General features: G+C 53.0%; 1 protein-coding gene across 3 annotated transcripts in view; it reads right to left on the bottom strand.

Moving 5' to 3' along the window:
• BRF1 (BRF1 RNA polymerase III transcription initiation factor subunit) overlaps nt 1–13361 on the bottom strand; it is a 48091-nt gene extending 34730 nt beyond the window's left edge. For all 3 annotated transcript variants that reach the window (XM_033107201.1, XM_033107202.1, XM_033107203.1), the window contains exons 1-2: nt 13101–13361; nt 6245–6325 (exon numbers count right to left, since the gene is read on the bottom strand). In XM_033107201.1, the coding sequence (XP_032963092.1) occupies nt 6245–6325; nt 13101–13284 (265 nt within the window). In that variant the 5' untranslated portion in view covers nt 13285–13361. The remainder of the gene's footprint in view (nt 1–6244; nt 6326–13100) is intronic.
• Nucleotides 13362–13837: the final 476 nt, after the last annotated feature.

Here is a 13837-nt window from a genome sequence, read left to right as displayed (position 1 = left end):
GATCCCATCACAGACCCCAGGCCCCCAGCGTCCTCCACACTGCAGACCGCAGGGGCCAGGAAAAAAAGCAGGACCTCCGCTCCATCCACAAAGAGCTGAGCGCGCGTTCACCTCTGACAAGGGCTGTGGCTGGGGATGCAAGGTCTGCACGGTGTCCCTGGTCACGTCTGTTTAATGGCAGGGTCCACCCACCCTGCTCATGCTGCTCACAATGACCTGACAATGACTACTGGCCAAAGGTGGGCACCTGTGGGCAGTGCCAAAGATGGTGCGCCAGAGCGATCAGAGGGGGAATGACAGTGGACAGACACAACGCTCGGGGGGACAGTGGACAGATGCAACGCTCGGGGGGGACATCGGACAGACGCAATGCTCTGGGGGGGGACAGTGGACAGATGCAACACTCGGGGGGGGGACACTGGACAGATGCAACGCTCGGGGGGACATCGGACAGACGCAATGCTCTGGGGGGACATCGGACAGACGCAATGCTCTGGGGGGGGGACAGTGGACAGACGCAATGCTCTGGGGGGGGACAGTGGACAGACGCAATGCTCTGGGGGGGGACAGTGGACAGACGCAATGCTCTGGGGGGGGACAGTGGACAGATGCAACGCTCGGGGGGGGGGACAGTGGACAAAACAATTCTTTGGGGCAATGTGGTCTGTTGAGAATTGGTGCTGGAACTGTGTGTCTATATTAAAAATGTAAACCTCAACCATACCTCACACGTCTGTATAAACTTGTTTCAGGTGGATCACAAATCTAGATACAAAACATAAAATAATAATGCTTCTCGATGAGAACGCAGGAGATGACCTTCTGACCATGGCATAGACAAGAATCTCTTAATCAAGTCATAAAAAACCCTCAACGTAAAAGACTAGTATGCTGGGACTTCATTCAAGTTAAGAAATCAAAAGACAACCTTAAGAAAATAAAAAGAGGGAACATTGAGATCCTGTTCCCCGGCATCTATCATAAGATTGGCTCAAATAAAATCTTATATATATATAAAAAAAAAAAAAGGAAGAAAAAGTGAAAAGAGAAGCCATTGTCTAGGGGAGGCATCAAATACGTACATGCGACAAAGGAGTCGGACCCAGCGTACGTGTGGCAGGGGCATAGACGCATCAGTGGTGAAAGGTCAAGGCCATTGAAGGACTTGTGCAAGAGACTGTAAGAAACAGGACCTCGGATCGGCCCCAAAGCTTAGGTGAAGATGGTCACGCTCACCAGGGAAAGCCAATCACGGGCCTGAGTGCCCACATGCTGGTGAGCTAGGTGCCCGGGCAGCAGCTCCTGGCTTCTCAGGTCATTTGCTGGTGGGAGGGGAACGTGCCAGGGCTACTGAAGGTGAGCGTGCACACGTGGTGCCCAGAAATCCCACTCAGGCACATTCCCGGGAGAAGTGTCCCCAGGACAACACGCAGGAGCCACACGCCATCTACAGGACAAAGAGCTAAATCAGAGGGGCTGTATTCACACCATGACGCCCCACACAGCAACACCCAGCAAAGAAGGCAGTTCTTTGTGGGCCATTCTGGTTGTCTGCAGGGAAAACCAAAACGAGCCCGGCGGTCGACGACAGGGGGCGCTCCGCCACGACCGGACACCACAACTCACGACGCCGAGCCCACGGGGCACACACGGCCAGTGCACTGCATGCCCAGGCTGCAGACCATGGGACCACGACAGACACACACACAAGGGGAACCGAAACAAAGCTCCCCGAGCGATGCCTCCCAAATGAAAGGGCTCATGGCGTTTCAGAGCTCTAGGGAGAAAGGGAAAACCCCACCAGGGCCCAGTGAAGAAAGAAAAAGAGACCATTCAGAGAAATGCAGATCAAAACCACGATGAGATGTCACCTCACACCTGTCAGAATGGCATCATCAATAAGTCAACAAACAACAAGTGCTGGCGAGGACGTGGAGAAAAGGGGGAACCCTTGTGCTCTGCTGGTGGGATTGCAGACTGGTGCAGCCACCATGGAAAACAGTATGGAGGGTCCTCAGAAACTTAAAACTAGAACTACCTTATGACCCGGCAATTCCACTTCTGGGTATTTATCCAAAGAAATCGAAAACACTAATTCGAAAAGACAGACATACTCCTATGTTCACTGTAGCACTATTCACAATAGCCAAGACATGGAAACAATCAAAATGCCCATCAATAGATGACTGGATAAAGAATAAGTGGTACATTTATACAACGGAGTATTACTCTGCCATAGAAAAGAATTAAGTCATACCATCTGCAACAGCATGGATGGATCTAGAGGATATTATGCTAAGCGAAGGAAGTCAGACAGACAAAGACAAATACCGTATGATCTCACTTATATGTGGAATCTAAAGAACAGAATAAATGAACAAACAGAACAGAAACAGACTCATAGACACAGAGAACAAACTGATGGTTGCCAGAGGGGAGTGGGGTTGGGGGGGGGGGTGAGAAAGGTGAAGGGACTAGGAAGTACACCTTGGTGGTCACAAAATAGTCACGGGGCGTGAAGTACAGTATGGGGAATATAATCAATAATGTTGTAAAGACTACGTAGGGTGTCAGACGGGTACTGCACTTACGGGGGGAATCGCTTCATAGATTAGATAAACGCCTGACCACTGCGCTGTACACCTGAAACGGACATAAAATAATACTGCATGTCAACTATAGTTAAATATAGATACACAGTCACGGGATGTGAAGTACAGCATAGGGAATACAGTCAATGGTATTAGAATAGCTATGTAGGGTGTCAGGGGTAGTAGACGGGGGGGTGATCAGGCTGTGAGGGGTGTAGTCTAATCAGTATGTTGTTCTGTACACCTGCAAGTAATAAAAAAAGACCAGAACTCAGACTGGGCGTGACCGCTCCTGCTCAGGGCACGGTGGACACCTGCCCCAAAGCCCCATCCAGCATTCCCGAAGGAGGACAAAGTCAAGTTCTAACACGCAAGGCGTCCGGAGTTCCTCCCTCATGGACCCGCCCTTTAACCACAGCAGGAGTATGTTCCCAACAAAACCAGGGGCGAAAACATGAAAGGGACAGGTGTGGGCACAAGAACCGAGGGAGCGAGCAAGCGAGGCCAGCGGCGGCAAACCCTCTCATGACACGGGCACGGCGGGGGGCCGGGCGAGCTGTCCATCTGCTCATTTTCCAGCCCCTTGTTTTCTAAGATAGACAACCAACATTTAACAAAACAATAACAGCTGAAGCTAAATTCACGGATCTCAAGCAAACACTACAGGCTGGGGGTGGGGGTGGGACGGGCACAGGCACGGGAGGATGACAGACCAAGTCCAGGCTCTGGAGGCAAAGCTGGAGGTGACTGCTGACCGTCACGTCTTTACTGTGATACTCGGAAAACCCAAACCCCTGGGCAGGCAGGCGAGGTGAAGAACACGGCGCACGAAGGAAACAAACACAAGCTGCGGTTAAATCAGCAAGGAGCAGTGAGGTTACTTACAGATAAATATAAAACATAAAACACGAGGCAGGAAGAGCCCCCAACACATCGGAAATGCAGATTCCGTCTCTTAGAGAACGTCTGGAAACTGTGCCAGGACCTGCCCTCCGTTATCCCCCCACCCCCGCCCCTGAAAGCTACAGATAATGACAGGATATCAAGTGGCAAAAACTCACCAGGGCAAAGAAGAAAAGGGAACCACTGCAGACAGAAGGTCAACAGAGTGTGGCCCTGGGCGGGAAACCGACGGCTCTACAGTCTGGGACTGGGCCCCACAGCCCCCACCTGGCAGACACTGGATGCTGACACCCAGGAAGGCGGCCAAAGGCAGGAGGGCACCTCAGGGCAGAGGAGGGAGAGCCAGCCCCTCGCAGGTGCCGAGCCGCTGACCCCCAGGAGGGAGACCCATGAAAGGGCTGCAGAGGAAGACCCCACAAAGTGTGGGCTTCCCCAAACCGCTGTTGGGCCCCACCTCGGCCTCAGACCTGATAGATACCCTGTTCTAAGAGTCTATGAGGTCTGCTGCGATTTTCTGCTTAAATCCAGGGTTATTTAAAATTTGTTTTATTCAGATGGGTTTTCTCTCTTTATTGCTAGTTTCCAGTTTTGCTGCCATGCTCTTTACAATTTATTGGGGTCTGACACACAATGCACCACAAGGTTTGGGAACACACACACCCTCTCCTGGGAATAAAGTCCCTCATCTGCAGAAGACCTTCAAGTCAGCCGGCCAGAACAGGACCGTGTGTGACAGCCCCATCTGACGAGCAAGGGTGGCGGGGCGGGCTCCCACCAGGACGGACTCGTCTGCAGGCGCCAACAACAGCCTGGAACAGGCAGAACAAACACCGACCAAACTACGGTGGCCACGGACAAATCCACCGTCCCCACGGAGGTTTAACACGCCGTCTGTGATAGGCAGAGCAAGTGTCGAGTCATCTCAAAAGACTGCGCTCCTACAGACCAGAGGAATCAGGCAGGGAAGAAGAACAGCGCAAACTACACCAATCAAACCCATGGGATCAAAGAAAAGAGCACAGTGCAAACTTAGAAACACGTTTTGATGCGTTTGCTCTCATGTCAGTCGACCCATGTGGGTGTCCCCTGCCGGCTGCCCCGTCCACAGCAGCAGCGGGGAGGGGACGCAGGTCCTTGAGAGCCAAGGTGACCAGCAGGCAGGTACAGATGTGGAGCGTGGGGACACACCGATTTGGGAGGCGCTCTGACATGCCGTAACGTTCCTGAGAGCATCCTCACGGAAATGTCTGCGGTCTCGGCAGAAAGGGCCCTGCCTGAGCTGACCACAGCTGAAATCACGCTAGTGGTGACAAACTGGATGTTTTCCCTGAAATCAGGAACAAGACACTCCTACTGAACATGGTGCTGGAGGGTCTAGCCAGGGCCGTCAGGCAAGAAAATTAAACAAAACGCATCTCAATTGGGAAGTCAAGTGAAGCTCTATCTGCAGAGGTCATGACCTTGTATACAGAAAAAATCCTCAGGAATCCACTAGGAACTATCATAATCAATGAGTTCTGCAAGGGTTACAGGATACAAGATCAACACACAGACAACTACCATCTATTCATTGGCAACAAACAACTGAAAAATGAAACTAAGAAAGCAATTCCACTTACAACAGCATCAAAATGAATAAAACACTTAGGAATAAATGTAATAAGAGAAATGTAAAACTTATACTCTAAAAACCACAAAAATTGTTGAAACAAATTAATAAGACCCAAATCAACGGAAAGACACTCCTTGTTCAGGGATGTGAAGATGGTGACACCCCAAATTGATTTATAGACTCAACGCAACCCCTATCCAACCCCCGCTGGCTCTTGGCAGAAACTAAGCTGATCCTAAAATTCATGTGGAAATTCAAGGGACTCAGAATAATCAACAAAATAATGTTTAAAAACGAACAAAGCTGGAGGATTCACATTTCTGATTCCAAACCTGCTGCGAAGCTCCAGTGGTAGCAGCAGAGGACAACACAGAGTCTGGAGCAGAGGTGAATGGAAACAAACCCCACACCCGTGGCCGGCTGGGCCATCAATGCAGGCTCCCGACAAATGGTGCTGGGAACACTGGGCACTCCCATGCCAGAGAGAAGGTGGGTCCTTCCTCACACCATGGGCAAAAGCTCACTCAAAGGGGGTCACAACCTAAATCCAAGGTCTAAAACCATAAAAGTCGGAAGAAAACGTAAGCATAATCTTTGTGATTTGGATTGGACTGGCCATATTCCTTAGTTATGACATGAAAAGCACAAAGGAATAGGTACACTGGACAGCACCAAAAAGAACACGTTTGTGCCTCAAAGTACAGCATCAAAACGTGAAGACACCCCACAGATGGGCGAACGTGTCCTTACTCACGTGATGCATGCGAGACTTGTATCTAAAATGCACTTTTACAATTCAACACTGAGGAGAAACCCGATTAAACACAGGCCTGGGATCTGAATAGACATTTCTGCGATCTGTTATAAAATACAACGGTGACGTCATGCCACGTCACACTGTACCAACTTGTAGTTTCTGTGCCATCTTAACTGAGCCCAGAGACAAACAGGACCCGACCTCCCTGAGCGACCCTGGCATAGTCTCTGCAGGAGGCCCAGAGGGGTCCTGAGACCGGGGAGAGGGGAGTGAGTCCAGGTACAATTCCTCCCAGAAGTGTGGCCTGCACTGGGCTTGGAGGATGGCAAGGACGGGAGCCTGGCACCCGCCCTCGCCCAGCAGCACCGAGATGGGAAGTACCGTTCTGCAGGGTCTGTGCTCTCGACTCTTTTCCCAGGTTCACGTGGAAGCCGCCGCCCAGGGATGGGGTTTTGCCAGCACCTAGAAACACAAATCAGACCGATTAGCCACACATGGCGGAGCACTCTGGTACATCAGGTGCGACTGGGGCAAGAAACAGCCGAGGCCCGGAGCTGGGACTCTCCTGGGCCGCCTCCCATGCAGGCGGCCACAGGGCCAGCCTGACTCTTGGGAATGAGCGCCGTCTCCTGGTGGGGACTGGCACAGAGCCTGCGGCCCTCTCCAGCAGAGCACGGTGCGGGGACAGGGGACAGTGCCTGGAGATGGCTCTGTTGTCACACGAGGTGTTGCTGCCCTAACAGGTCACCACAGACTCAGTGTCTTCAAGAAGCTAGCCATGGAGGGTGAGAAGGAGCAGAGCCCGGCAGTGTGCCCTCGCCTGCCAGGCTGGGGCGGGCCAGGCGACACGCCCAGCTGTGCGCTCTGCCGGGCTGACCCTGGGAGGCATCTCCCACACGTCTGGTGGTGCTGGCTTTTTTAAACTTCAGGATTTTTGGATTCGAAATCTTTTAGACAAAAGCCACAGTCACTCAGTCACCTGAGCAGGTCAGCCACCAGGCCTGTTTGTTTCCAGCACCCCAAGTCTAATTTTAGAAAAGAAATAGCCCCATTGTTCTAATTAAATAGAGATGTTTTGAACACAGTAGAACGATACCGTGTTAGAAGACAATGAAGTGGCATAAAGCTTCCAGGAACTAAGACACGGGTGGCCTCCTGCAGCCTCGTCTCCCTGCGCAGACGCTGACGGGCGGGCGGGTGCGCGAAGAGGCTCCACTGACTCAAGTGGAGACTGAGGGTTCACTGCGATCTCCTCGCTCCTCCACCCCCACAAGCCGCAAAACCCAGAGAGGTGGCGCCCCTCTGCCCTCCTGCTCCCCCGCTCCCCCGACTCCCAGGACCTCTACTTCCTTTTTCTGTGCGTCCTTCCCAGTCTCTCCCCACCGCCAGGTCGCCCTTCGTGGAGCTGCTCCAGCTCCATCCGCTCTGGGAGCCTTCTGCTGAGGCCCGCTCCCCCCTGCACACTCACACACATGCACACGTGTACATGCACAGTTTCACCTGTGCACATACGTGCACACTCACATGTATGCACAGGCACACTCGCATGCACACACCTGTCCCACGGCCCGCGAGCTCCCTGTGCGTAGCCTCAGTGCATCACGTGCTTCCAGGAGAAACCAGGATCTCCTTGCCTGTCCCTTCCGCAGACTAAGTTCTCTGTGGCAAGGACAGTGCCTCACTGCGTCCTGCCAGCTGGGGGTGGGGTGCGTGGGGATGAGGAGTCAAAACCTGCTTGCAGAACTGATCTGTGTTTACTTGACAAGCGCCACCCACTGGGGTTTGGTCACAACAGATAAAACCTGGAAGGCAGGCCGGATGGTACGAAAGTGCTTATTCAGCAAATGGGCTTGAGCATTACGTCTGACCAACACCGCCAGCATATGGTGTTCTTGCCCTTCAGATGCCCTTCAGACCAGTCTCTCTACTTCCGAAAACATTTGCTATTTTCTATAACAAGATCCTGTAACAAAAAACATCAGCTGGAACTCACAGGCAGAAGGCAGCGTTCCATACGGCCAGGCCAAGGCCGCCCCCTGGTGGGCAGCAGGGGAAGGTCCCGCAACTCCCCTGGGATCCCAGCCAGGCCCCACCGGCTGTGGCTCCCAGAGCAAGAAGGTGCAAAGGCCTGACGCTCACGACTGGAGGGGCCTGTCGTGCCCTCAGCCACTCTGAGCGTCTTGGACAACGCCAGCAGCACCAGGACCCCAGACCAAAAGAGAAGGCAGGGACCAGGCAGGGCTGAGGGGCCCCAGCACCCCAGAAAGAAGAGCCTCGCACGATGCCACACTCCATTTCATTCACGGGTTCCTCCAACATGGGTAAGCAAAACCTTCAGTCATTTTGTACTATTTCAATAAAGCGCAGCGTTTCTGTTGCAGTGAAACTCCTTTTAAGGGGAGACACCCACACAAGGTCCCAGCATGGAAGAGGAATTCAGTGTCCAGCAGCCTGAGCTCACACGTGGACCAACGCATCCAAAGAAACTCGAGAGGCCAGGTGAGTCGCAGGCACTAAGGACGGGCCAGACATGCCCCCCTTGTCACTGATGAATGAACAGCTAAGCAGAGGCAGCCACCAGAGCCTGCTTTGCAGGGTTAACATTCCCTTGATGAAAACCACGCAGCAAGGCGCCTGGTGGGTGAAAAAAGCAGCAAATGACATCTTACAAACAGTCCTCTCTCACCCAAGAGCCTCCAGGACAGACCAGCCAGGGGCTCTGAGAGGCCACCAGGTAGAAAGAGAGATGCACAACCTTCCAACTCCGGGACACCAGGCCCCTGCTCAGATGCCCAGCTGCTAGGCGGGCTGTGGCCGGACAGCACCCATGGGTGGGCTGCATGCCTTCTTCAGGGCAGGGGGACCTCCCCAGCAAGCAGGAGCAGGCTGCAGGCAGCAAACCTTTGTCACTGAATTACGGGGGGTGGGCATCCATCACCAACGTGCCTACAGCACTTCCCACTGGGACCGCTCGCACTAGGAGGTGCTGTCACTGTGGAAACCCCGGGAGGCGCTGCCCAGGAGGAGCCCCGTCGCTCGCTGAGGGAGCTCTCAGCCTCCAGGCTGCATCATCACCCGCACAGGGGACAGACACCCAGGGGAAGGATGCTGTCCTGAGGCCCTCCGTGTGTGTGACTGGACGCTGCGGCACGCAGAGCCCACCCTGCGCGCCCTGCTGGGAAGCCCTGCTCTGCCCCTGCAGGCCCGGGCACACACAGGTGAGCCGTCCCCAGGAGCGGCAGGAGCTTCCTCAGGACCTGCTGAGGCCCCACGCTCCGCCCCGCCCCGCCTTGCCAATCTGGCCTCGCTGGGCGCCTGTATCCTCACGCACCCATCCTTCTGGGCTGGTGGTCTCTCCCTTGCTCATGCCAACCCCTCACTAGCTGAGGAATCTGGCCTGGATTTCCCCGCACCGCCTGTCACCACCGCTCAGTGAGGAGTTGTTTGTGTGTCCAGTCCTGGACTCACACTCTGCTGGTCAGGGAACATCTTCCAGGGAATGGGCGGGGGTGGGGGAGTCGGGTGGTCACTCGCAAAGGCCTGGACAACGGAGCTCTGGGGTGGTTTCCAGGAGCCCCATCAGGAGCCTGGGTAGCAAGGCCTCTGGCCACACGGCCTGATGACTAATGTGCATATTCTGGAGTAAACCACTGAGCTAACTGTCCACGCTCAGTTCTCAAAGAACAAGCAGGACCAGTTAGGAAAGCAGTGGGCTTGGGACCCAGAAAAGGGCAACTCAGAGGGAAGCTCAGCTTTCAGATGGGATTGGCGTTAAGGAAGAGCTCAGAAGGGCCACTGGGCACACACCCCTTGCCAGGGAGTTGGTTCAGTGCCATGGCCGCTGGAAGGGAGGGGAGGCCAGGCATCTGGGAGAACCCCACTGGGCAGATGGAGAACTGGAGCAGCAGACACCCCTCCCTCATTACCCGGCGCTCACAAGGCCGTGCGCCTGATGCGCGGGAGCACATCTCTCACGTCCAGGACTCTCTGGGAGTCCATCTCCTCTGCACCCAGCTTCCTGTCTGCCCAGAGAGGACAGGCACTATCATCAGGTCCAGGGGTGCGCTCAGCACAGTGTAAGTATCAGCCACTCCAGTTACCTGTTCTTACTGTGGTTGTTACTCTCCCCAACAGGCATCAAAGTCTTGGATGACTCTAGAGGAAAAGTTTGATGATGTGTGACAAAGCCCCAAACACAGTGCCGGGGAGCCCTACTCCAGCAGTCTCAGGAAGTAGCCCGTGGGAAGTCACCCAGGAAGAACACAAAGACGTGTGTAGAGCTCAGAGAGGACAGGGAGGAAGAACGAGAGAGAAAAATCAATGAAACCCAAAGCCAGTTCTTTGAAAAGAGCAATAAAATTTATAAACTTCTGGCAAGAGAAACAATAAGAACACACAGAACACCAATATTAGAAAGGAAAAAGGGACATCACTACAGACCCTGCAGGCATCAAAAGAATAAGAGAATAGTACCAACAACTCTCTGTACAAAAATTTAACAACCTCAATCAAACAGACCAAATCCTCAAAACCACAAGGTGAAGGAGATAATCTAAACTATAACTATAACCTACAACTATTAAAGAAACGAAATCTGTAGTTAAAAATCGTCTGAACAAGAAACCTCCAGCCCCAGATGGCTACACTGGAGAATTCTACCAAACATTCAAGGAACGTAACACAAGTTCCATACAATCTCTTCCAGAAAATAGACGAGAAGGGAATATTACCCAACTCATTCCATGAGGCCCATGACCTTGATATCAAAACCAGACGATGACAGGGGGGTGGGGGTTGGGAGATGAGGGTAAGGGGGATCAAATATATGGTGATGGAAGGAGAACTGACTCTGGGTGGTGAACACACAATGTAATTCATAGATGATGTGATACAGAATTGTACACCTGAAATCTATGTAATTTTACTAACAATTGTCACCCCAATAAATTAAAAAATAAATAAATGAATAAATAAATAAAAAGGAAAAAAAAAACACCAATGACATTACGAGAAAACTACAGACCAATGTTTAACGTGAATATAAACATAAAACTCTTCAACATTAGTGAATCTAATCCAGCAACCCATACACAGAATAACACCCAGGACCAAGTGAGTTTTACCCCAAATGCAAGGCATGTTCAATATTAAAAAATCAGTCATATTGGCATATTAAAGAAGAAAAACATGATTTATCAGTTGATACAGAAAGAGCATACAACAAAATTCAACACCCCTTCGTGATAAAAACTCAACAAACTAGGAGTAGAAAGGGAACATCCTCAACTTTATAAACAATAGGTACCAAAACCCTAGAGCTAACATTACATTGATTGGGAAGAGACTGAATGCTTTCCCCTGACTGAGAAGAAGGAAGGCATGTCTGCTCTAAGGCAAGAAAGAGAAATAAAAGGAAAAAATAAAACAGCCCCTATTTATCGAGAGCATGAGTGTCTACGTAGAAAATCCCAAGGAATCTACTTTAAAAACTCCTAGAACTAATAAGTTTAGGAAGGTCACAGGAAACAGGCCAACAACAGAAATCAACCATATTTCTATATATTAAAAATGAACAACCAAAAACTAAATGTTTAAAAACTATCATTTACAATAGTTCTGTTTGGATCTTGGGCATACATCTACAAAATTGTACAGGAGCTTTATGCTGAAAACTACACAACACTGATGAAAGATAGCAAAGAAAACCTAAACGTGTGGAGAGATATACTGTGTTCACGGACTGGAAGACATGATATAGTAAAAATGCCAAATCACCCCAAATTTATCAAGAGATTTAATGCAACTCCAATCAAAACCCCAGCAACATTTTTTGGTAAATATACACAAACTTATTCCAAAATTGAATGGAAAGGGAAGGGAACTACCACAGGTAAAACAATTTTGAAAACGAAGAGCAAAGGTGGAGGACTGACACAACACGTGGTTCCAAGACTTACAATAAATGTACAGTAGACTAGACAGTGTGGTGTAGACAAAGGATGTCACTGGGACCAAGGGAACAGAGGAGAGGGCCCAGAAACAGACCCACAAACCCGGCTAGTGACCTCTGCCAAAGGAGGAAAGGCAATTCGAAAACAGGCAGTCTCACGACAAATGGTGCTGGAACAACTGGACATCCACCTGCAAATAATGAGCCTCCGCTACACGTCACGCTTACATAAAAGTTAAACCCAAAATGGTCAGAGATCTAAAGGTAAAACAAAAAAATAAAACTTTTAGAAGAAAAATATGGCAACCTAGAGTCAGAAGATTTCTTGGACATGCACAAAAAGTACAATCTACGAAAGAAAAAATCGATAAACTGGACTGCATCAAAATTTAAAACTTTTAGTCAAAATGTTAACTTCTGCTCTGCCAATTGCATATCCAACCAAGGACTTGCAACTAAAACATTTAAAGAACGCTCAAAACTCAACAGTAAGAAAACTAACAACCTAAATAAAAAAGGAACAAAAGACTTGAACAGGCACTTCAGCAAAGAGGATCAAAGGACGACCAATACGCACTTGAGATGCTGTTTATCTCCGACAGGCACTAGGGAGATGCAAACTCGCACCACGTGAGGCGCCACAACACACCGGTGAGAACCTTGAGAATGAAAACCCTGACAACACCCAGTGCTGGTGAGGATGGAGAGCACTGCTGAGCGCGCGGTATGGCACAGCCACACTAACAGCAGTTTGACAGTCCGCGGGAAAGTTAAACTCAGCAGGCCGACTCCTGGGAACCACCCTAGAGAAATGAAAGAGTGCGTCCACATACAAAGCTTCACACGTCGTTTCTGGAGGCTCTAGCATAAGCACCCAAGCTGCCACCATCCGGATCGGTCAAGTCGGGTCCGCGCACAGGAGGGAAGGCTGCTCGCGCCGACTGAGTAGCGACAGCGCGCCGCCGGGGCGCACCTCAGAGGCAGGGATCGAGGGACAGCCGCCCGCCCCGCGAGGTGGCAAACGGCCTGGCTCCACGTAGTGGACACTCAACAGCACAAGTGGGGACGGGGCGCAGCTCCGCGGCCGCCGGGGACGTGGGGAGGCGGCTCTTGGCGGCGGGTCCCCGGGTGGAAATGCGGACCAGTTCACAGGACGTAAGCAAAAGCGACCGGCGTCCCCGGACCCAGCCCGCAGCCGCCTCACGTCGCTCCCCCGGCTGCAGAGGGACTTCCGAACCCCGGCCCGCAGAGCTCGCGGCCCCCGGCTCGCCCCGCCCCCGGACCCACCGTCCAGCGACACGAACTGGCCCACGGCCGACGAGCCGCCGCCGCTGTTCTCCACGAACTGCACCTCGGACACGATGATGTTGTCCTCGAGCACTGAGCCGCAGCCGGTGCACACGGCGTCGCCGCGCGCCGCGTCTAGCTCGATGTCCGTACCGCCGCAGCCGCGGCACACGCGGCCCGTCATGCCGGCGGCTCGCGGGCTCGGCCCCGCCGCTCCGGCCCGCTCAGCCCGCTCAGCCCGCTCAGCCCGCTCCGCCCGCGTCGGCCGGCCGGCGCGCCGCCGCGTCCGCGCCCAGACTCTCGCGAGGCCGCCGCCACCGCCGCGCCCGCCGATTCGCAGCGGCAGATTCGCCGCGAGCGCCGGGGCTCCGTCTCCCGCAACGGCCGCGCCTGCGAGACGGAGACGGGCACCCAGGCCGCGACGGGGAAGTGACGGCTCGAACCCGCGACTCCGAGCCCCGGAAGGGCCACCGAGCCTCGGAACTACAAACCAGCAGGCCTCGTCGGCAGCGCGAGAACTTCCGGAGGAGGGGCGGGGCCCTGTTTGGTGGGCGGGGGCCTGAGGGGCGGGTCCGACGGTGGTGGGCGGTGCCTTGGGTGGTGAACTCGGCCTGGAACCGGACCTGGATCTGTGGGCGGGGCCCCGAGCGGGGCCCCGGGCGGGGTCTGAGAAGAGGAGCTCAGGGACTGGGCGACGCAGATCGAGGGTGGAGACCGGGCCCGGGGACCGCCCGCCC

This window comes from Rhinolophus ferrumequinum, chromosome 6 (genome assembly GCF_004115265.2).
Source record: "Rhinolophus ferrumequinum isolate MPI-CBG mRhiFer1 chromosome 6, mRhiFer1_v1.p, whole genome shotgun sequence".
Classification (NCBI taxonomy): Eukaryota; Metazoa; Chordata; class Mammalia; order Chiroptera; family Rhinolophidae; genus Rhinolophus; species Rhinolophus ferrumequinum.
The sequence above is the reverse complement of the archived record's forward strand: the minus strand, read 5'-3'. Positions and strand labels throughout refer to the sequence as shown.